The sequence below is a fragment of the Mastigoproctus giganteus genome, chromosome 13, assembly GCF_048544385.1.
Source record: "Mastigoproctus giganteus isolate SK-2022 chromosome 13, ASM4854438v1, whole genome shotgun sequence".
Taxonomy (NCBI): domain Eukaryota; kingdom Metazoa; phylum Arthropoda; class Arachnida; order Uropygi; family Thelyphonidae; genus Mastigoproctus; species Mastigoproctus giganteus.
Window position 1 is genome coordinate 161012063 of NC_143587.1, and position 25628 is coordinate 161037690.

Consider the following 25628-nt stretch of genomic DNA (forward strand, 5'->3'; position numbering starts at 1 on the left):
AGGTAGTCTGTAATCAAAGAAAACCAACAAGTACTTCTTATGTAAACAACAAGTACTTATGTAAACTCTAGAAGAAAGGGGATGAATCAGATAGGTCCACTTGATATCAGTGGTTTCAATTGTTGATTATTCTCCTCAGATAGCTGACAAACTGAATGAGTATTTTGCATCTACATTCACACATGAGGAATTCTTTAAGGAAGGGGAGGATAGAAGTTTACTAAACTCTAACATGGAGTTAAATGATTTTGTAATAAGAGAGAGTAAAGTGGAAGAGAAATTGTTGAAGTTAAACATAAGAAAAGCACCAGGGGTGGATGGGATCTATCCAGTTATATTAAAGGAAGTGAGCAGGTCTTTATCCATAATTATGAAGGCATTGTTGGGTTCAGGAGAGGTTTCGCCGAACTGGAGATGTGCAAATGTATTCCCAATTCACAAAGGGGGATCGAAAGTTGGCATGAGTAATTATAGATCTGTTAGTTTAACTTCTCTTCCAGGGAAAGTAATGGAGTCACTGGTTAAAGAAGCACTGCAGGATCATCTAGACAAGACTGCAGTTATTGTTCATATACAGCATGAGTTTGTTAAGGTGGAGAAAGTCTTGTTTGACCAATTTTATTGGATATACGATGTTATCATATATCGAATTGGATGCAAAAAAATAATTTTGGTATCATATACTTGGATTTTAAGTAAGCTTTTCATACTGTTGCACATGGAAGACTACTGTACAAGTTGGAGCAGTATGGCATTGCGGGCAAGTTGCTTCTAATGGATAATGGGATGGTTGAGTGGTTGAAGACAGAGAGTAGTAATCAATGGACACTGCTCTTCGTGGACTAATGTTATTAGTGGTGTCCCCCCCAGGGGTCCGTTGTTGTTTTCTGTATTTATCAATGATATCGATGAAGTTATATGAGGCTTAATGTCCAAGTTTGCAGACAATACAAAGGTTGATAGGGTTGTTAATGACAGTAAGGATGGTACACTACTGCAACAGGATCTAGAAAAGTTGGACGGATGGGCTGAGAAGTGGCAACTGAAGTTTAACATTGATAAATGCAAAATATTGCATATGGGTAGGAGAAATATACCAAGTGTGTGGTACTGCACTTAGGGTGGTAGAGAACGAAAAAGAGATGGAAGTAATTGTGCAATCAGATATGAAGTTTTCTGAGCAGGCTGCCAGAGCAGGTCATGGGGTATTTTGAATGATATACAAGTAGTTCCCCACTTTACGAATTAATTGGCTCCTAGCATGCCCATAAAGTGAAAACTCATAAAGGGGGATTTTATTTCCCATAGATGTAATGTTAAAAATAGGAGTTATGTTCAGAACAATGAAATTTTACTGTAGTAATGTTAAATAAAGATCAACAAAACAATAGTTTATGCATAAGGAATGATTTATTTATCCAAAGAAATGAAAACAGTCTTTAAAATCACGCAAATTATAATAATAGAGAAATTATTTATGTCATACAAATATTAAAGATTGTTTATTCTTCATCATCATCAACTAAATGCACACTTGTTGATGGTTCATCACTCGTTGCTGGCTCGGCACTCGTTGGTTTATTGGAAACACAAGGAGCCATCTTTTTTTTCCCTTTTGTTTCCAAGACATTGTCTTTACTTTATAAATTTCACAATAGCATGCATAAGCATTTTTTGAATCTGTAGCAACTTTTCAAGTGTGCTCAATTTCTATCTTGTGACTCGAAAATCTGAGTTGCTTTTTCAATGTGTTGAAAAGCTTCGTCAAGCCCTTTGAGAGTGAAGGAATGAACAGGAGTTTCAGCTTCTTCACATTTTGCCATTTCAAAGAGATTTTCACTTGTGAGCTCCTCGTTATGTGCTTCAAACAGATCAGTGGCATCAGTTGTAGAAACCTCAAGCAGCAATTGGTTAGCAATATTAACGACCACTTCTTTTCATTTTGTACAATCTCCTGTTTCTTGAAATACTTCAAAATTATCAATAAACTGAGGAAGAGTTTATTCCAAACACCATTCAAAATTTATTTCCCTTAATAAGCCAGATAAATTTGAAATAAGACAAGACAGTGAAAATGATAAACAACACAACCACTCTTTGTAATGTCAGCATGGTAACTGCTTTATGTTATGTGAGTCATAACATAAAGCAGTTACCACGCTGACGATACACGCGTCATTTGAAATGCCGTATGTATGAATGTTTAGCATTTATTTATTGTGGTTATTGGTCATATTTTGATTTTATTGATACTTGAAAAAAAGAACTTCTAAACCTGGGAACTTGTAAAGTGAAAACTCATAAAGCGGGAACTGCCCAAACAGGAATTTTGCTAGTAGGGTAAAGGAGGTGATTATTCCTTTGTATAAGGCAATGGTCAGGCCATGCCTTGAGTACTGCGTACAGGTCTGGAGCTTACTTAGGAAGGGTGTAGAGTTGCTTCAGCTAGTACAGAGAACTGCAACAAGATTGGTGAGAGGAACGAAGGGGTCCTCTTACCAAGAAAGGCTTAAGCTCCACTAATAACATTAGTTCACAAAGAACAGAGTCCATTGATTACCACTCTCTTGTCCGCCTCAACCATGCCTTTATCCATAGCAGCAGTTTACCTCCAGTGCCACACTGCTCCAATTTGTGCAGCAGTCTTCCATGTGCAACAGTATCAAAAGCCTTTCTAAGATCCAAATATATGATATCAAAATTATTCTTTGCATTCAGTTCCTTTGTGATCATATCATGGTATCCAATCAGATTGGTCAGACAAGACTTCCCCTCAACAAACCCATGCTATGTTTGTGCTGTAACTGAAGTCTTGTCTAGATGATCCTGTAGTGCTTCTTTAACCAGAGCCTCCATTACTTTCCCTGGAAAAGAAGTTAAACTAATAGGTCTGTATCCCTTTTATCCTCCTTTGTGAATTCAGGTCACATTTGCACATCTCCAGTCCATGGGTACCTCCCTTGATTCCAAGGAAGCTCTCATAATTATGAATAAGGGTTTGCTAACTTCCTTTGCTGCCTCTAATATAACGGGATAGATCCCATCCACCCCAGGTGCCTTTCTTATGTTTAGCTCCAAGAATTTCTTCTCTGCTTTGCTCTCAGTTATTACAAAATCATCCAGCTCACTGCCAAAGTTTAATACACCTCTGGCATTCCCCTCCCTGAATAACTCTTCATGTGTGAATGTAGATGCAACATACTCATTTATTTTGTTAGCTACCTGAGCGGAGTCAAAACAGTTGAACCATTGATATCAAGTGGAACAATCTGATTCATTCCCTTTCTTCTAGAGTTTACATAAGTGAAGAACTCTTTGCATCCTTTGCAAAGGTCTCTCATAATCTGCCTTTCTCTTTCTAACCTCCTTTGTTACTTGGTTACAGGCCAGCTTATATCTATCATAGACTTCCGTGTCATGTGTTAAATTATATGTATCCCACCCATTTTTCTTCTCTGCCACATGTCTCATTAGTTGATATGAAAAGCCTTGTAGGTTCCAAGATTAATTTTTTGAAAGCTTCCCATTTTGAATTTGCTGTTGGCAACATCAACATTGGTCCCACCGTATAGAATTTAAATACTGTCTCAGACCTCCGTAATCACCTTTACAAAAGCAAAAACTGTTCCCTTTACCCCGATGATAGTTACTTCTTTGAGTAAATCTCACTTCAGCACACTGTGATCACTGCCACCTAGTGGGTCTTTTATCTGCAGATTTTTAATGCATGAAGACTCACTACTGTAATCAGATCAAGAGTATTACTCCCTATAGTTGCCTCTCACCCTTGCTGCTCTAGAAAACAGTCATCTAATAAATCCACAAAAGGCTTGCTAGTGAGTGACCAACCCACAAATTCCAGTCTATATCTGGAAGTTTAAAATCCCCCTTTATATGATAATCTCATTTACTGGCCCACTGTATTTCTCTGTAAAGTTGTTTGTTATACTGATTAGAGTCACTGCATCTATAACACACTCTAGACCGGGGTTTGAGCCCATCACCACCACATACGGAGGAAGCAGAAAGGTCAGGGATTGACCACTGCATATCCCCGGAGCAATGTGGCCTTAGTTGCTAATGCTCTTTAAAACCATATAACACACTCCTACTCTCAATTTTGCTTTCCCAGTGCTTATGTCACACCAAACTGACTCGACACTACTCTGTCCACCCATGTCAACTGGCTGTACTACTTTGGATTTTATGTTTCTTAACTAATAGCATAACCGTTCCTCCCTTCTTATCCTGTCTCTCCTTCCTGTACACATTGTATTCACCAAATTCCATTTCTGCATTCTTTATATCTGTGTGACACTGTCTCTGATATGCCAACAGTATCTGCCTTTGATGTTTTGACCAACAACTCAAATTCATCCAATTTATTTACCAAACTCACATTGGTGTACATGCAAGTATACATGCACCTGTTCCTCTTCTTAGCTACCCTAACACAGCCCATGTATTTACTTGTTCCACAATGATGCTCAGCAGTCTCTGAAATCTCCCGCACCTTGTTTTCCAGGCTGCTGCTTATTCCAACTGAAGCAGTGCAAGAATCGCTTTCTCCTTTGCCAGCAGCTACTGTTAATCTATTAGTCCTTGTATCCCCCCCAAGCTAACAGTTTTCCCACCCACCTAACACTGCCTCGATAGCATCAGCAAATATTCTTGCATTCTTTCTAATTAAATGTATCCCATCCCTGTAGAAGCAGTCTCTCCTGTTAACAAGCACTGACCAGGCTGAGAAAAACTCTAGATTAAGAGAACCAGATTAACATAAAACCTGCAGGTATTTTCTCTTACTGAAGAATTAAATAGTACTGCGGAATGAAACGTTATAGAATAATCTATGGAAAAATTCTCCATGTCTACGGATTTTTGTATACTGTGTTATCCTTCAATGTGAATCCAGTTTTAAACCTCATTTATTGCTTATGAATTATTGAATCATTACATTGCTTATGAATTATTGAATCATTACATTGCTTATGAATTATTGAATCATTACGTTGCATACCTCATTGAAGTAATTATTTCAATTCCACAGGTATAGATAGCTATATTGCAATTAATGAATTTCGCCAGAAATTTCCAAATCTTTGGATAAGGAGTGCAGACAATGATACTGTAAGCAAATTATTTTATTACTTTGTTGTTCTTAATTTACTAATACCATAATGAATGTAAAGAATAATGTTTCTATAATAAATGTAGTCTTTTATTATAGTGGCCCAAATATGAAAAGTTTTTTTTCAAATCTATAGTATGCTAGTGTGAGAAGGCAAAAGAAATTCATCTCAGCTGATGCTCATATTGAAATTGAATTTTTTTTTTTTTTTCTAATTTTTATTTTCACAAAATATAGGGTCCACCCAGAGTCAGGCTCTATAGGGAAAAAAATATGCCATATTAGTTTTAGTATTAGCCATAGAATGCAAGGAAGCCCTGATCTTTTGGTGAACCAAAAAAAAAAATAAATAAATAAATAAACTACTTATTTGGCTCCCTCTTCACATAGGTAACTGTCCAGCTGAGTTTTCAATTTCCCCAAGCTGTCAGCCTCAGCCACACATGAAGACAACATATTCTAATAAATAACAACTTGCTGGCTGAAAGAGAACTTCCTGCAATCCAGTCTAAATATTTCCTCCCCTGTAATTTGTATTTATGGCTCTACTTCTGGGACCAATTAAAATTTTTTATTAAAATTCACTCTTGTTCATTTTACTTTCATTTCTCAGCTTTATACATCTCAGTCTCCTCTAAGGTATCTAGTTTCCAAGCTGTGCAGCCCACATATTTGAACTTTTTCCTCATATGGATGCCCTTTTGCTGATCTTACCAGGCATGTTGCCCATCTTTGGACCCTTTAAAGCAGGTTAATTTTTTTAGGTGCAGCCTTCGTACTAGACACAGTATGCCAAGCATTGTCTCATAATTACCTTATACAGTGGTATTACGACCTCCTTGCCTCTAAAAGCAAAAAAATTCAATAAATCAGTAGGACAGTATGAGTGCTCCTGTTTTCTGTGTGCATTGCTTGGAGATCTTCATGTCTGACTGTATCATAATTTTCAAATCTCTTTCTTTGTTTACTATTTTTAGTTCAACCCCATAAAGTTTCTAAGTTATTTTGGGGTTGCTGTTCTCCAAGTGTAAGACTTTGTAAGGTATATATATTCAAGGTACTCCACGTATTAAAAAATCTGGAAAAGCAACACATTTGCTTTGTGATTTTTTAAATTAAGTGGTGTGAAAACAGTATAATCAGACATTTTCACTGTGCAGAAAGAAATGCAAAAATAAATGAGCATTTCATTGTGACAATGATATTGTTTTCCATGTCAGGTTAATGGCAATGATATTATTGCCCATCTCACTGCAGAGTCTTCAGCATGTTACTTCCTAACCTTGTCTGGTCTGGTTTGGTTTGGGACATATACTGAACAGAATTGTACTTTGACCTATCATTGATGTTAATAAAAAGTGATTGTATACTATCTAAAATAAGAACTGATACTGAATGTAGCTTGTACTACCAGTTTCTTGTATTGATTAGTGAAATTTTAACTAAGACCTTTTTAAAGCTGCTAAGTCTGCCGCTGTGTTCACAGTGAGTGCTACTATAGCTGTTTTAATGTTTTATCAAGACCTTTATAAGACAGAGTATATTATATAATATACTCTGCTACTGCAATAGCAGGGTGTGTGATCATAACCTGACCCCTATTTGAGTAGGGATCTTCGTTATTTTAAATTCTTGATGTAGATATTTTGTCCTAATGGCCAATAACATTTGTGTTGGTTTCCTCCAATAATGTTACTAATTAAATTGTATATACTTCACATTTAAATATATGGTGCTTTTCCATGAGATTCCTAAATGTTTAGCTAATATTCTAAATGCTTTGACATTTCTCTATTTTATGTTATTCATGGTTTTATTAAGAATACAAGGATAACATAAGGTTTGTTTAACTGGGTTAGTTTTTTGGTCATCTTCTTTTGTTACCTTTCCTAAGAATCTAATTTTCATTTTCCGTGGGAGTCTCTTCTTTCTCCTCAACTTTCTATCCTATTTTTCCCTCACCCTCCCTGTCTCCTCTACTTCTCCAACTTATTTCTGTTTCAGTTCATAAGCTAGTCTGTAATCAAGTCACAAAGGAGGTTAGGCAGGCGAAGGCAGATTACGAAAAATCTTTGGCAAAGAAGGCAAAGAAAAACAGCAAAGAGTTCTTTACTTATGTAAACTCTAGAAGGAAGGGGATGGTTAAAGATACATTGTAGGATCATCTAGACAAGACTGCAGCAATAATTCAGACACAGCATGGGTTTGTTAAGACAAATTTGATTTGATTGACAAATTTGATTGGTTATTATCATGTTGGTTACAAAGGAACTGGATGCAAAAAATAATTTTGATATAATATACTCGGATTTCGGGAAAGCTTTTGACACTGTTGCGCATGTAAGACTACTGTACAAATTGTAGCAGAATGGTATTAAGGGTAAATTGCTACAATGGATAAAAGGATGGTTGAGTGGGAGAAGACAGAGGGTGGTAATCAATGGGTGCTGCTCTTCGTGGACTAATGTTATTAGTGGGGTCCCACAGGGTTCGTTGTTGGGTCCACTGTTGTTTTGTATATTTCTCAATGATATTGATGAAGGTATATCAGGCTTAGTGGTGAATTTTGCAGATGATACAAAGGTTGGCAGGGTTGTTAATGACAGTAATGTCAGTGTGCTATGCAACAGGTCCGACCGGGCTAGCCAGGTGGGTAAAGTGCCTGCCTAGCAACTCAAAGGTCATGGGTTCGATTCCCACCTCGGGCTTGGATCAGAGTAAAATAAATGCAAAAACTTTGGGAGGTGCATTATAGCCACAAAAGCCGATGTGCCAACGAACACAAAAAAAAAAAAAAAAACTGCAACGGGATCTAGAAAATTTGGGCAGATAAACTGAGAAGTGGCAACTGAAGTTTAACCTTGACAAATGCAATGCAATGCATATGGGTAGAAGTAACCCCAGAGAAATGTACCAAATGTGTGGTACTCTAGGTTGTCACAGACATTCTCTCAGATATGCCAGACAAGCTGTACTTGCTACTTGGGAGTCTAAAACGCTGATGGAACTGATATTCGGGTGACACTCAAGTCAAGTGGACCCAATTTCGGTGAACTCCGGATGGTCTGTGACAGCCAAATCCTCTGCTTGCACCTTCACGATGGTTAGTAATCATGGGTATAACCTCCATGCACAAGCACACGGTGGTTGACCACCCGGGTGTGAATCAATGTAAGTAGGGGTTGAGGTGTGCGCCCACACCACATGGAGGAATGCTGCCCCTCTGTGTTACCAGGCAGAACTAGGTGGTAGATGATTCTCGTCAACTGGTGTAATACCACCACTTTGCTTATTGGAGGCTTGAAGTGGTGAAACCCATGTTTAGTCTCCAGAGCTGGGTTCTGGTCAACCCTTCCCCATCTCTTCCATCATGCCATATGATTGATGACATTTGAGGTTATGATGAACATCGTGGCGAGATCCAATCTTCCTTACATTTCGAGGATACATCTCTAAAACAGTATTCGCAGGCTGGCCGCTAGTTAGTACACCGGACTGAACCTATTGGTAACTCTCTAGGAGGCTTCCGGATCAGCTAGTGTATAATCTTGCTACCTCTGCTCTGCCAGATAGTCACTGGAGGGAGTCTGAGTAGTGTGTATGGGGGGGGGGCATTGTCGAGCCCACGTTTTGTCAAGGATCTGAGTATATTCTTACCATGTGCACGCCATATCCAAAAATTTCATTACTTCATACAGCATGTCCCACTCACTTTTTCTTACTATTGAATACACCACGAATTGTCAAACTAATAGAGCAAACTTATCTGCGAAAAGATCTAAACCTCCCAAACACTTCCTAATTCATTTCACAAATATACGTGGTCTCAATTCTAATCTCAACGATGTCCATTTCCACTTGCAGTCTGCCAAACCCATGTACTTTTTCTGACAGAATCTCAGTTATCAGTTGATTAAACTACTGCTCATCTCAGATGCCCAAATTATTCGCTGTATGATTCCTTTCGCCTCAAAGGTGGTTTGTTTGTTTGTTATTTTGGTTTTTTTAGGAGCATTAGCAACAAAGGCCATATTGCTCCGGGGATATGCGGTGGTCATTCCCTGACCTTTCCGCATCCTCCGTATTTGGTGGTCACGGGCTCGAACTCCGGTCTAATCAAGAAGCGCAAAGGTGGTACTTGTGCATATGTTCGTTCTGATATTCCCTGTCAGAGACTTGGCAATTTGGAATCTCCTCTCTTCGATGTTCTCTGGCTTAAAATCTCTCTACCTCATTGTGTCAAATTCTTGTATTGTCTCTACAGTTCTCCCAACTCCACTAATCACTTGGAGCGCTTTGACTTCCTCTCTTTGCAACTTGACTTTCTCCAGTCCAACTTTCCTAACAGTGAGGTAATTTTCCTTGGTGATTTTAATGTTCACAACTCCAGCTGACTTCAGTTTTCTAGTCACACTGACCCAGCTAGTCGAGATGCTGAGGCCTTTGTAATTACTAATGATCTTGCCCAGATTGTTCATTTACCTACAAGAATACCGGACAGTCCTAATCATACAGCCAATACTCTTGATCTTTTTCTCACAAACAACCCTTCTAAGTACCCAGTCGAAGTGAGAGGTCCTTTAGGCACTTCAGATCACAACTTGGTGATTGTCTCTTCTCCAATGGAATCTTTATCTGATGGCTATTCCCAACCTCGTGTTGTTTGGCATTACAAGAATGCAAAATAGGATGACCTGCGAGACTTCTTTTCTTCTTTTCCTTGGTCGGATTACTGTTTAAAAAGTTCTGTTGTCAACGTTTGCCCAGATCGTGTCAGTGAAATTATTCTTGCAGGAATGGAATCCTTTATCCCACACTCCACTTTAAAATCTTGTCCTTTATCTAAATCTTGGTTTGGATAAAGGACAAGATTTTAAAGGAAATCCTATGGAAATCCTATCCATAGTTTTGCCGATGATAGCACGTTGCGTTCCACTTTCCATTTTGACAAACCTTGTCCTGCTCAATCAGCTTCAACTTTTCGAAAATCTGCTACCAATTGCTTAAATACTGATCTCCAGTTAATTTTCCAGTGGGCAAAGACAACTTATTTGATTTCAATCCTTCTAAAAATCAGTCTTGTCTTATATCTCGCAAAAAGGACCCAAAGATAAGCATAGGACCCTTCCTATGCTTATCTTTGGTGACACTCTGATTTCTAGGAAAAATTATTTATCTCTTTTGGGGATTACCCTGATTTCTAATCTCGCTCTCTCTCTCTCTCTCCCTCTCTCCCCCCCTCCCTCTCTGTCTCTTGGCATAAGCACATTACAAATATAGCTTCCTCTGCATCTAAAAAATTTGGTTTTCTCTTTTGCTCTCGGCGATACTTTTTTTCCAAACAGCTGTTCACTCTTTACAAATCACAAATCCGCCCCACCATGGAATATTGTTCGCACATCTCGGGTGTTGCCCCTAAAACCTCTCTCAGGTTTCTTGATTCCATTCAGAAGAGGGCAGTTAGGTTAATTAATGACTTATCTCTAACAGAGTCTCTGCACTCGCTGTCTCATAGATGTACTGTTTCTGCTGCATGCCTCTTCTACAGATATTTCCATGGGCACTGTTCTTCTGAATTAGCCTCTATAATTCCTGCTCTCTATTTCAAAACAATCCGAACACGTGCCGCCACCAGCCAACATCCATTTAGTGTCCAACTTCAAACTAACAGAACCAACTTTTCATCTTCCCCGTTTATTCTTTCAACTGCCGTTTTCTGCAACAACCTTCCTTCATACGTATTTCCTGAAAATTACAGTCTACAGAAGTTCAAGTCCAATGTCAACAAATATCTTCTTTCTTCTTCTCAACCTCCAACCCAAGCACGGTACTGAGTACTATAGGTTCTAATACCTCTCGTGTTTGGGGTTTAAATGAACAAAAAAAAAAAAAAAAACTTCACTTAAGGTGGTAGAAAATGAAAAAGACCTGGGAGTAATTTTGCAGTTCGATTTGAGGTTTTCTGAGCAATGCAAACAGTCTGCCATGGCAGGTCATGGGGTTTTGTGAATGATATATAGAAATTTTGCTAGCAGGGAAAAGAAGGTGATTGTCCCTCTGTATAAGACAATGGTCAAGCCACGCATTGAGTACTGCATACAGTTCTGGAGGCCTCATTTTAGGAAGAATGTAGATTTGCTTGAGCATGTACAGAGAAGGGGAACAAGATTGGTGAGGGGAATGAAGGGTTCCTCTTACCAAGAGAGGCTTAAGTTCTGCAAATTGCAGTGGCTGGAGACTAGGCACATGCGAGGTGATCTGATTGAGGTGTATAAGGCCTTGAATGGGTTGAGCACGCTTAATTCTCATGGGATTCTTCCACTTGTTAAGATTACCAACCTAAGGGGGCATAAATTCAAATTAAGGAAAGACAGATGTAGAATAGATTTGCAGAAATTTGCCTTTAGTCAGCTGATAGTTAATTGCTGGAAGAAATTTCCATCTGTTATTGTGGAAGTTGATAGATTAAATAAATTTAAGGAGGAACCGGACAAACATTTTGAGGGGTTTGTTTTGTTAATTTTTTTTTTTTTTTTTTTTGGCTGATTGCTGCATAAGTTCATACACTTGGTTTCTTGCATCACATGCCACCACCACTACTACTACTACTACTACTAACTTATCTGAGTCACTTAAATTGTCTCCAATTACAATTAAATTACTCATTCCTTTTTAAGCAGCACTCACAACAGGAATTCTCCCACTATTAACAAAAGTCACATTGAAGTTGCACTAACTAGCCTACATCGTTGTGCACTCTACCGGTGAAAAAATGATACTGAAGCTATATCTCTTACAAAATAAATTGAATGCTCATCAGTGATTACGAAAATGTGGTTAACTCCAATCTTTATAAAGTTGAGTTATATCACTATTAAAATAAGGCATCCATATGATGAAAGCCTTGTCAATCAATTCAGAGAGATTGTGCAAGGATCATGGGGTAGAACTTTTCTCGGCATGGTCTGTGCTTGTTAATAGGAGAGATTGTTTCTATAGGGATGGGATACACTTAAATAGAAAGGATGCAAGAATATTTGCTGATACTATTGAGGCAGTGTTGGGTGGGTTGGAAAACTGCAGGCTTGGAGAGATTCACAGACTACTAGATTAACAGTAGCGACAGGCAGAGGTGAAAATGATTCTTGCACTGCTTCTAGAACATGTACATGTATAGTTGCATGTACACCAATGCTAGGAGTATAGTAAATAAATTTGATGAATTTGAGGTGCTGGTGAAGACATCAAAAGGCAGATATTGTTCGGATATCAGAGACATAGTGTTGCACAGAGATAAGGAATTCTGAATTGGAATTTGGGGAGTACAATGTGTAAAGAAAGGATAGACAGGATAGGAAGGGAGGAGGAGGAGCTGTTAGTTAAGAAAGACATAAAATCCAAGGAAGCACATCCAGTTTACATGGGTGGACTGTGCAGTGTTAAGTTTGATGTGACATAGGCACTGGGAAAGCAAAGTTGAGAGTAGGAGTGTGTTATACACTTAATGACTGATGAGTACAATGAACAACTGTACAGAGAGACAGAGTGGGCGAGTAAATCAGATTGTCTTATAATAGGGGATTTTAACTTCCCAGATATAGACTGAAACTTGTGGGTTGGTCACTCACACAGTAGCTTTGGATTTATTTGATTGTTTTCTACAGCAGCAGCATGTTTGAGAGGCAACCAGAGGGAGTAATACTATTGATCTGATTATCAGCAGTGATTGTTCATGCATTAAGAATCTGCAGATAAAGTAACCACTAGGTGGCAGTGTTCACAGTATTTTAAATTGTAAACAGTGGGACCAATTGATGATATTACCAAAAGCAAATTCTAAATGGGAAGCATTTAAGGAATTAATCTTGGAAGCTACTAGGCTTTTCATACCAACTAAGAAATACTGTTTAAGATTTAAGCCTAAATGTATGTCAGATGATTAGACTTATATGGCAGATAAGTATGGCAGAGAAGAAAAATGCATGGGATGCATATAAATTATTGCAGGCATAGATGCCTATGGTAGATATAAGATAATCAATAATCAAGTCACAAAGGACATCAGGTAAGCAAAGACAGAATAGAAGAAATCTTTGGTAAAGGATGCAAAAAAAAACAGTAAAGACTTCTTTACTTATTTAAGGTCTAGAAGGAAGGGATGAATCAGAGATTGGTCCACTTGATATTGATGGTTCTATTGTTGAGGTTTCTGCTGAGGTAGCTGACAAACTGAATGAGTATTTTACATCTGCATTCACACATGCGGAATTCTGTAGGGAAGTCGAGTCCAGAAGCTTATCAAACTCTAACAGGGAGTTAAATGATATTTAATAAGTGAGAGCAAAGTGGAGGAGAGATTGCTGAAGTTAAACATAAGGAAGTCACCTGGGAGCGGATGGGGTCTATCCTGTTATATTAAAGATGGCAGCAAAGGAAGTAAGGAGCCCCTTAGTCATAATTATGAGGGCATCCATCTACTCAGGGCAGGTCCCCATGGACTGGAGATGTGTAAAACTGGGGATGTGTATCTCCAATTCACAAAGGGGGTTCAAAATTGTTACACAAATAACACTAGCCAAAAAAAAAATATTTTTTGTTATACCTCCACAATGAAAATATGTAATTCTGGAGGAAATAAATGTGCTGATTCCGAAAATCACCATAAAAAGTCTATCACATCTACATCAAACAGTGTTCAGTTTAATGTTAAAAGAAAGAGATAATAATACTAATAAATAATATTATTATTAAATAATAATAATAAATAATAATACAAGTGTAAAAAATATTATACATTCTCTATAACTCATTCAACTTCAGGAAAAAATATCATAAACCATAGGGAAATACAGGTAATCCTTGTATAATGCAGAGGTTAGGTTCCAGAAGTATCACGCATTATATGAGGTTCAGGTTTCATACAAAATGTAGGGTTATGTTCCGTTGTGTTTTTTTAATTATAAAAACAACAATGACATTTAACAAAAATATATTTTATTCATTCAAGAATTCATGTAACTAACTATTTAACAAATACATAGCATAAAATTATAAAAATTAGCAATTGTACATAAATTTCATTGCACATAATGCATAAATTTCAAAATTAAAGAAATAGATATTTTAATCGTCATCACTGTCTTCAGAAAAAATATTTTGTAGATATTCTTTATTTATGAGTGGCCGGATGTCGTTATCATTTGAAATCTCTTTGACATCATTTGTATAATTCTCACTGAGTACTTCAGCTGGTTTTCTTATCAAAAAATCGCTAATAAGACCTTGCTTACCACTATGCTGCAATTTTTTATTAAGTTCATAATGTGGAGCTAAACAACTGTCCAATTGTCTTTTTAATTTTTTCCGAACTCTGTGTTGAGGGATCATTATCTGTAAAATAACTTCCTAACTTTTGTGCCAAATTTAATCCTTCTGCTAATTTCTTTAGACTGAACTCTTTAATGGACTCAGCACAATCAGAATCTCCAGTAGAACTTTCCTCACTATTTGTATTTGGTTTGCCATCTTCTATTAATTGAACCAATTCCTCCTCATTTAAATCTGTTTCTTCATCAATTAATTCACGAATTTCATTTTCAACCATATCGGAAAATCCCTTGCCACCACAATGTGTGCCAGGTTTGTTATACAACTTAGTTCAGCATCCACAGGAGGTACGAAATTTTCATTAAGGACGACACTAGGCCATATTTTTTTCCAGCAACCTTTCAGTAGAGGGTTTTAACTCCTTTACACATAGAGAAATAATTTTTACACAGTTAAATATTGAAAACTCTTTCCACACTTGAGGCAGTGTCATGTTTGGATTAGATTCCATTTTTTTCAAAATGAATTTGAGTGTTTGACGAATATAATACGCTTTAAATATTGAAATTATCCCTTGATCAAGGGGTTGAATAAGTGACATTGTATTAGGCGGCAAATAAATTATTTTAATATTTGGATGGGTTACATTTTTTGAGTGCCCTGGCACGTTATCTAAAATTAGTAAAATTTTAAAGTCGATATTCTTTTTCTTTGTGCATCTTTCTATATCAGGTACAAAACAGTTAAAAAACAAATTTTCAAATATGCTAGCTGTAAGCCATGCCTTTTTGTTGGCTCGCCAGTAAACAGGGAGGGTGGACTTGTCAATTGCTTTCATAGCACAAGGCTTTAAAGATCGGTTAATTAACATTAGTTTTGTCATGTAATCACGTGACGCATTACTACAAAACAGTAGAGTAATTCTGTCTTTAGAAACTTTGAATTCAGGAGCTATTTTTTCATTTTTTGATATATAAGTACGTTTTGGCATTTTTTTCCAGTTTAACTCAAATTTGTCTGCATTGAATACCTGTTCTGAACTATATCCACTTTCTTCAATGATTTTTAAAAGTTTTTCTGGGAATTTTCGGGCAGCATCTATGTCTGCTGATGCTGATTCTCCTTGAAGCTGAACCAGCCCTTATTGGCACAAAATTCATGCTGAGAGCTTTCTTCTGAAAAATCTTATTCAAGTTCTTTTAAATATTGATGCATTTTGAGGGCTTTTTGTTTAATAAGATTTCCACTCAAAGGCATTTTCTTGTGAGTGCAATCTTCAATCCAAAACCATTAGAGATTTCTCCATTTTTTCCATTAAAATGTCGCATACACGAGAAACGCACATTGCACTTATCATTGACCCAGAAATATTACTATCTCTGATTTTCTGCTCATTTCGTTATTCCTACTTATTCTCCCTCCCTCACAAGGAACCAACAGTAATCCCCCATCAGTCGTCTCCATAGCCAGGTGGGCAGGAACAGCAGTGCCAGGTCGAACACAGGTCTAATCAAGAAGCGTAGCTCACGCTTCTTGATTAGACCTGGATTCGAGCCCATGACTGCCAAATACTGAGGATGCGGAAAGGTCAGGGAATGACAACCGCATATCCCTGGAGCAATATGGCCTTAGTTGCTAATGCTCCTAAAAACCAAATAACAAACAAACAATCTCCCATCATTACAGGATCCCAGCAGCTTGGTACCACTTTTCCACCATGGAAATATCATGATGAAACCACTCCTCTTGTTTATCACTCACATCTCCCAGATTTTCAGAGAAATATTCAAGATGGTAATGAAGAAAGTGAATTTTCAACGTAACTACTACTGCTTTTAATGATCACCAAGTAGCCAATTCAACCTCCTTTAATTGGATTTTAAACACATCTTTCAGAAGTTTCCTAATTTAGGTTCCTACAAAAATTCCTTCCTTAAGTTTGGCATATGTTTAATTAGGAAACATGCTTCTCAAGTATGCAAATCCATTATCTTCTTTATCTAGTCCCTTCAAGAAATTTTTCATCAATCCAAGTTTGATGGAAGAAGAACCTTGTTCGATTGCACAAAAGGAATATATTTGACTTTCTGTTGTCCCGGTATGAACTTTCATATTTCCACAGAATGCAAGGAGGCTAGTAGGGGCCAGACATGTTCAAAGCCGCTAAGTGGATTTTTCTTATTTATTGATTTGAAATTATTGTTTTTCTAAAACTTTTGATTTAAATTTAGCAGTATAGCATTATTTTGTGATTTTCTGATTAATTTGGTGTATTTATTCTTTACTCGGCCTTGCAATTGCATAAAAGTATCGGTAAGAGTATCCACGTGTTACAAGTCACAACTCCGCTGAATGAGAAGTTTTTTTTTAGCCATATTTAGCCGCTTATTGAATATTTTTTACATCAAATTATTTTTTGTAAGTAGCTTATAGACCTAGTAAGGATCGTTAGTTTATTCTGAATTGAGACAGCGAGATTTAAAAGTTAATTAATACTTAAGTGTCCATAGATTACCGTTCATAACTTCCCGCCTTTGTCTTTGTCATACGATCGTCATATATCGAACCTCGATAGCGTTAGTATAGTATAGGTTATAATATTTTCAGTGATCGGTAAAATCTATTAAACTTCTTGAACTTCGTTGGCATTTAAATTGTACTTTTAACTAAATACATATACCGACTTAGATTACAAACGTAACATAATTAATTAATACATAACTGATACGGAAGTTATATAAAGGGAACTCGGAGATAATTAATACTTGAGACTAAAAAATATATATATCCTGTATTATAACTGTGTTGGGAGATAAGTTAGGGTTATAAACTGAAATTGAAATTTTATTTATATTAAAAGAAACATGACTCAGACCAGAGCAGCAAAACAAAAGGCTCAAGCTAATGGAAGTGCTGTGGCTCAGAGGAGAACTGAGGGGGGCAGTTGCCTTCTGAATCACAGCCTTCTAAAATGCACAACTTGCATTATGTTTGTGGAGCATTCAGGTACGGGACATGATATTGCCATGGGGAATGTCTTTGTGTGTGCGCGATGCAAGGAGTGTATCGAAATCAGGCAACAACTCAGCGTTCTTATCAGCCTATATGAGAGCTTGAAGGACAGGGTGGATACCCTCGAAGGAACTAAATTGAGGGGCCCTTCAAGCTCTCAGCTGCCCACATCAAACCCAGAGCTTTCACTTGGTCATCGCGCAACACAGCGGCAACCCCCAAGGCAGAATGCGCTGGTCCCAAAGGAACTAGTAGTTGTTGGTGACTCTATTGTCAGGGAAACGGGGAACATGCTTTGTAAAAAGGATAGGTGGAACAGGACCAGGGTATGTCTGCCAGGGGCAAAGGTTGATGACGTTGTAGAGCAGATATCATCTTTTAAGGGCACAAAAGGTGATATAGTTGTACACGTTGGCACTAATGATATTAAGAGTAGTAGACCGGCAGAATTGCTTAACAAGTACAGGTCACTGTTGAAAGAAGCCGTGAAATAGGGTTGAATTTGAAAGTGTCTGCAGTTCTGCCCAGACACGATAGGAGGGAGTATATGATGAGAGCCTTGTCGATCAATTCGGCCCTGGAAAGATTGTGCAAGGCTCAAGGGGTAGAATTTTTTTCAGCCTGGACTGTACTTGTTAACAGGAGAGATTGCTTCTACAGGGATGGAATACACTTAAATAGAAAGGGTGCAAGAATTTTTGCTGATGCTGTCGAGGCAGTGTTAGGTGGGTCGGAAAACTGCTAGTAGGGGGGGGGTTACAAAGACTAATAGATTAACAGTAGCCACTGGCAGAGCTGGAAGTGATTCTTGCACTGCTTCTATTGAAATGAGCAGAAGCCTGAAAAACAAGATGCAGGATATTTCAGAGACTGCCGGGAGTCATTGCGGTATAAGTAAACATGGGTTGTGTTAGGGTAGCTAAGAATAGAAATAGGTGCATGTATACTTGCGTGTACACCAATGCTAGGAGTTTAGTAAATAAATTTGATGAATTTGAGGTATTGCTCAAAACATCAAAGGCAGATATTGTTGGAATATCAGACACGTGGTGTCACACAGATATAAGGAATGCAGAACTGGAATTTGGGGAGTATAACGTCTACAGAAAGGATAGACTGGATAGGGAGGAGGGGTTATGCTATTAGTTAAGAAATACATAAATTCCAAGGAAGTGAAGCCAGTGGACATCGCTGGACAGTGCAGTTTCGAGTCAGTTTGGTGTGACATAAGCATTGGGAGATCAAAATTGAGAGTAGGAGTGTGCTATAGGCCTAATGACTCTGATGAGTATAATAAGATACTATACAGGGAAATAGAGTGGGCCAGTAAATCAGAGAGTCTTATAATGGGAGATTTTAATTTCGCAGATATTAACTGGAATTTGGGGGCTGGTCACTCACACACTAGCAAGGCTTTTGTGGATTTATTGGATGATTGTTTTCTACATCAGTATGTTCAGGAGGCAACTAGAGGGAAGAATACTCTTGATTTGATTATCAGCAGTGATTCTTCATGCATTAAGAATCTGCAGATAAATGAACCACTAGGTGGCAGTGATTACAGTGTGCTGAAGTGGGATTTACTCAAAGAGGTAACTACCATTAGGGGTAAAGGGAAGGGTTATTGCTTCCGTAAAGACGACTACAATGGACTGAGACAGTATTTAAATTCTATACAGTGGGAACAACTGATGATGTTACCAACAGCAAATGCAAAATGGGAAGCATTCAAAGAACTTATCTTGGAAGCTACTAGGCTATACATACCAACTAAGAAATATTGTTCAAGGTTTAGGCCTAAATGGATGTCAAATGAACTGATGAGGCATATGGCAGAGAAGAAACATGCATGGGATACATACAAATTAACACATGACACAGAAGCCTATGATAGATACAAGTTAATCTGCAACCAAGTTACAAAGGAGGTTAGGCAGGTGAAGGCAGATTACGAGAAATCTTTGGCAAGGAATGCAAAGAAAAACAGCAAAGAGTTCTTTACTTATGTAAACTCTAGAAGGAAGGGGATGAATCAGATTGGTCCACTTGATATCGATGGCTCAACTGTTGATGATCCTGCTCAGGTAGCTAACAAACTAAATGAATATTTTGCATCGACATTCACACATGAGGAGTTATTTAGCGAGGGGAAAGCCAGAGGTGTATTCAACTCTAGCAGTAAGCTAGAGAATCTTGTAATAACTGAGAATAAAGTGGAGGAGAAATTGTTGAAGATAAACACAAGAAAGGCACCCGGGGTGGATGGGATCTATCCAGTTATAATAAAGGAGGCAGCAAAGGAAGTAAGCAAACCCTTAGCCATAATTATGAGAGCTTCCTTGGACTCAGGGGAGGTACCCACAGACTGGAGATGTGCAAATGTCACCCCAATTCACAAAGGAACGTCAAAGGCTGACACAAGTAATTATAGACCTGTGAGTTTAACTTCTGTTCCAGGAAAATTAATGGAGGCACTAGTTAAAGAAGCACTGCAGGATCATTTAGACAAGACTTCAGCTATAGCTCGGACACAGCATGGTTTTGTTAAGGGGAAGTCTTGCCTGACCAATTTGATTGGGAGGTGATTATTCAAATTGCCTGACCAATTTGATATAAGGAGGTGATTATTCCCTTGTATAAAGCAATGGTCAGGCCACACTTAGAGTACTGTATACAGGTCTGGAGGCCTCATTTCAAGAAGGATGTAGAGCTGCTGGAACGAGTACAGAGAAGGGCAACAAGATTAGTGAATGGAACAAAGGGGTGCTCTTACGAAGAAAGGCTTAAGTTTTGCAAATTACAGTGTCTGAAGACTAAGCACCAGTGAGGTGATCTGATAAAGCCTTGAATGGTTTGAGCATGCTCAATGCCGATGGGATTCTTCCTCTCGCTCAGAATAATCATCTGAGAGGGCATAAATTCAAATTGAGGAAAGACAGATGTAGGATAGATGTGCGGAAGTTTGCCTTTAGCCAGCGGGTGGTTGGTTGGTGGAACTGACTTCCATTCCTTGTCGTGGAAGTTGATAGCCTAAATAAGTTTAAGGCTCAGCTGGACAGGTATTTTGAACGAACAGAGGGGCGAAGTGGAAGTGGTTATTTTTTTTTTTTTTTTTTTTGTTGGCTGATGCTGCATAAGCTTGCTTTCTTGCATCAAATGTCTCTGCTAATGCTAATGCTAACTTGTCTCGCTTGTCCCAGCGTTGTTCAACATAATGTTCTTCTGTTGCATGGCTGTCCAAAAAACACAAAAAACAACATTTTGTGAAACTCCTCCCCCCCCCCCGTAACAAGCAAACCAATAACCTTAAGATCACTGCATATGTTCCAACCATAATCCTTGTATTTTTAGCATGTAGTACATGGTTTCATGACTTTCTTTAAGTCCAGCTTAATGAAACACGGGAACTGATGGAAATTCATTGTCATTATGAAGCAAAACTGCTTTTAATCTTAATTTTGAGGTGTCTATGAATAATACGGCATTCATCTGCACAATATCTAGTTCTTTCAGAAGTCTAATAATGTCTTTGATAAACACATATTTTGTAGCAAAATATTTCGAAAACTTTTCCTACTACAAGGGTTGCGGGATGCACCCTCCTACTCTCGAGGAGCTGTTTATGTTTGGAGGATAGATTTACAGCCCTGAGAACCTGTTATGATCAGTTAATACTCAGATAACCTTGGCACAGCCTACCAAAATCATTACCAAAAATGCTTATTGTACTCTCTCTTCAAATTGTAAATTGTTGCATTGAATTTTAACCTAAGATCAGTATGTCATACATTACCGGCTAGATTACGCGAAATTGGCATATTTTGTTATAACGTAACTCCCTCTATATTCAATAACTGTGATGTGATGGGAAACTATCATGATGATTTTCGAAATCTACACATAAATATTGGGTAAAAACAGTATTTAAGTTCTTGGAGGTAGAAATCATGTTGGCTAGTGTAAATATATACCTATTAGTTTAACTTCTGTTCCGGGAAAAATAATGGAGTCACTAATTAAAAAGGTGATACAGGATCACCTAGACAAGACTGCAGTAATAGTCTGGTAATAGTAAGACTGCAGTAATAGTAATAATATTATTAGGGGAGTTCCCCCTGGGGTACGTGTTGGGCTCGTTGTTGTTTTCTATATTTATCAATGATATTAATGAAGATATATCAGGCTTAATGTCCAAGTTTGCAGACAATACGAAGGTTGGTAGGGTTGTTAATGATGGTACACTACTGCAACAGGATCTATAAAAGTTGAGCAGATGGGCTGAGAGGTGCAACTGAAGTTTAACATTGACAAATGCAAAGTGCTGCATATGGGTAGCTGTACGCCCAGAGTAACATACCAACTCTGCGGTACCACACTCAGGGTAGTGGAGAATGAAAGACCTTAGGATAATTGTGCAGTCAGATATGAAGTTTTCTGAGCAGTGCAGAGAGGCTGCAAGAGTAGCCTCTCTGCACTGTATATCATTGACAAGATGGGGTCTTGTCAATGATATATAGGAATTTTCTAGCAGGGATAATTAGTTGATTATCCACTTGTATAAGGCAATTTTGCATACCTTGAGTACTACACTGGTGTGCAAAACCTAAGGACCAACACTATTTCTTAAGGTTACAACCACAAAATCTTTGGTTAAGGTACTCTTTACTGATGAGAGTAGATTCTGTCTGAGCAGCAATTCTGGACATCAGCTAATCTGGTGAGAGGTTAGCACATGGTATCACCCTGCAAACGTCACTAAAAGGGATCGATATGGCGGTCAAGGTGTTCTCATCTGGGTAGGCATTATCATGGATGGACGTACACAACTCCAGAACTACTGTTAACCAGTGCTGAGGTAATCCTTCCCGAGTTAACCAGTGCTACTGTACTGAGGTAATCCTTCCCTATGTGCATCTGTTCCAAAGTGCCATTGGTCCCGAGTTCATGTTTATGGACGATAACGCCACACTCCATCGCACTGCAGCTGTTGATATGTTTTTGGAAAGTAAAGACATTGTTCGTATGGATTGGCCTGCCTGTTCCACTGATCTAAATCCCATCGAACACACATGGGACGCTCTGCGGAGGCACCTAGTGGCATGTCCGCACCCACCAGAATATGTTCACCAGCTGAAGATGGCACTGACAGAGGAATGGACAATGTTATTGCAAGAACTTATCAGCAACATTGTTCTAAGTATGGACAGGCAGTGAAAAGCCTGCATCAACATTAGTGGTAGCCATATCTCCTACTGAGGTCCACCTCTTCCCTTTGTTCCATCTGTGTCATGGCATCCAGTGCTATGTTGTCATTTTTTAATAAAGTCCCTCTGTACCATTTTGTTTCCATTATTGTGTCGGTTTTGTTTCCTTCATCATTTCTGTACCTCATGAGGTTCCTTTGGTATACTTTTCCCATATACAGGCCACTCCTGTGGACACTCCTGTGGTCCTTAAATTTTACACACCAGTGTACATACAGGTTTGGAGGCCTCATTTAGGAAAGATGTTGAGCTACTTGAACAAGTGTAGAGAAGGGCAACGAAATTAGTGAGTGGAAGAAAGGGTTACTGTTACCGAGATAGTCTTAAGATCTGCAAATTGCACCATCTGGAGACTAGGCATCTGCAAGGTGATCTGATTGAGGTGTATAAGGCCTTGAATAGTTTGAGCAAGCTCACTGCTGATGGGATTCCTCCTCTTGCTCAGATTGTTCACCTGAGGAAACATAAATTTAAATTGAAGAAAGATAGTTGTAGAATAGATGTGTGGAAATTTGCCTTTAGCCAGTGAGTGGTTGATTGATGGAACAAACGCTTTCTGTCTTGGAAGTGGATAGCTTAAATAAGTTCAAGGTTTTACTAGACAGACATTTGGAGTGAATGGATGGGTGAAACGCGGTTTTTTTTTTTTTTTTTTTTTTTGCTGATGCTAAATAAGATTGCTTTTTGGCATCATAATTAATACTAATAATTATTCTATCATAATACATATATATAATTATTGTATTATATAAAGATATGTTTGTTGTAAAGATTTATAAAATATACATAATTCTGATCTATTTGTTCTCCATTTGCTAACTGCCCACAGGCACCGTAAACTCTCGTAGTCCCCTTTCCTGAAATTAAAACCCAGGCTTTTAACATCTGCAGTTCTCTTTCTTCATCTTTCAACTTTGAATTGCATGCTCACTTCCAACTAATGGTTCCTGTATTATCAGCCCAACGATATCATCTTGATTATGGGTTTTAATCAGGTCTAGAATATTCTTACTCCTAGTATTTTTTTCTAACATACTGATGCAAATAATAATAATAATTTAATTTATTTAAAAATTTTGTTCTACATGTGAGTTCCCCATCCTAGTTGCTACAATCGGTACAGGCCAAATTAAAATTCACCCATAAAAAGACATTCACACCTGCTCTCCAATCTTCTTCACAATCTTCTAGTATGTAGTGTACCCTCACCCTTTGCTTCCAGCTATCTCACACCACACAGATTATATGCTTGCATGCATGGGTTCTGAATCTAAGAAAGTCTTTTTTTTTTTTTTACAACCCTGCTAGAAGAAATAGCTATTGATAACTAAACATTTATAGAGACAGAAGTTAAAATTTATGGAAATCTTATTGTCTTGTAAACTTATTAATTCAAGTCCAAGCAAAAGCTTCCATTTCAAGACTCGCTCATTAACAGGTCCCAAAATGGAAACTTTGCTTCTTTAAGTTGATAAATTGAAAACAGAGATCCCAGCAGGTTCTCACCTGCTGCAATCTCTATAAAAATCTCAAAAGAAATGGCAAGAATTGAAGATAAGATTTTTTTTTTTTATAAAATTTGTTATGTTGTGTTATTAAATGTTGTTATTTAGCAGATCAGTGTTTTCTAATTTTAATTTGCTCTTGATGCAATTACAGCAGAGTTTTTTTTACATAGATTATAGTACAGAAAGTGTCTCCAGAGCAGAGAAAGAAATTAGAGAAAGATGTATTTACTGATGATGAAGAGTGAGTAAAAGATAGAATCGTTTTCTTTTTATATTGAAGATTATTTTCAAATTGTCATTTACTGTTATAATCACTTTTAGCAATAAAGTTAACAGTATAAAAAAAACTATAAATTAACCAATAAATCTGCTGTTCATTAAATTGGGAAATATCTTCTCTTTCTGTATGCTTGTTGGCCATTGTACTGACTGCCATTAAAAGTTTTATGACATATAAACTTATGACAGAAGAAATTTTGGCATTTCAAATTGGCAATCAGTGGGTCATCCTGTGATAAACCATCATTTAAATGAACTGCATCACTAAATGTCTGTTCTGCTGTGCTTTCAAAATATGACAACCTGTTTTAAGACTTCAGTTGCCCATAGTGGTTGGCCTTTTAATTAGCAAATTCTCTCTTTCTTGCTCTCTCTCTCTCTCTCTCTCTCTCTCTCTCTCTCTCTCTCTCTCACACACACACACGCGCACGCACGCACACGCACACACACACACGCGCACACAGACACACACACACAGTTAATTGAACAGCTGCTGAATAGTTGTGATTCAAGACCCACAGAAAATCCAATCACAACAGATGTCTCAAACTGTATGATAACATTGAATTTAAATCAAGATATTATTATTACTGAAATAAAACAAATTCATTTGAAAAGGTTAAATTCAACCCAAATTTAAAACTCTGTTCTTAAAACCAATGCACTTATACCAATGAAATAAATGGGTATATGAAAAAGTTGACCAATCAAAGCCAAACTTCTTATTCCACCTCATTCTAAACTACATCCCAATAGCAAACCATAACAAACTATATAATAAAATGTTTATGTACATAATATCACATTTACAACAATTGTTCATAAACTGCTGAATAAGCTTGCATTAAAGGATGGGAGTATCCACAGACTAGACAGAGATTTGCAGTTCCAGAAACCAATACGTTTTGAAAATATTTCCTGTTTTATTGGCATTATTGTCATATTGAATTGTACTCTATATATAGCTTAGAGTCCTAGTAATGCTTATTATTTTTAATTTAGCTAGAGATTTTGTAGGTTACTACTTAATACACATCGAACCTTTGTATCATTCAAATCTTGTCACTATTGTTATAGTTGTCATGTTGAGTTGTAGATAGGGTACTT

At 37.6% G+C, this 25628-nt stretch overlaps 2 protein-coding genes across 2 annotated transcripts in view; both read left to right on the top strand.

Moving 5' to 3' along the window:
- Positions 1-5181, top strand: part of LOC150076555 (pre-piRNA 3'-exonuclease trimmer-like) — a 202122-nt gene extending 196941 nt beyond the window's left edge. The window contains exon 11 of the mRNA XM_090387381.1: positions 5051-5181. Within this exon, the coding sequence (XP_090243507.1) occupies positions 5051-5181 (131 nt within the window). The remainder of the gene's footprint in view (positions 1-5050) is intronic.
- Positions 5182-15222: 10041 nt separating this feature from the next.
- Positions 15223-25628, top strand: part of LOC150076556 (pre-piRNA 3'-exonuclease trimmer-like) — a 242892-nt gene continuing 232486 nt past the window's right edge. The window contains exons 1-2 of the mRNA XM_090387382.1: positions 15223-15231; positions 24413-24483. Coding sequence (XP_090243508.1) covers positions 15223-15231; positions 24413-24483 — 80 coding nt within the window. The remainder of the gene's footprint in view (positions 15232-24412; positions 24484-25628) is intronic.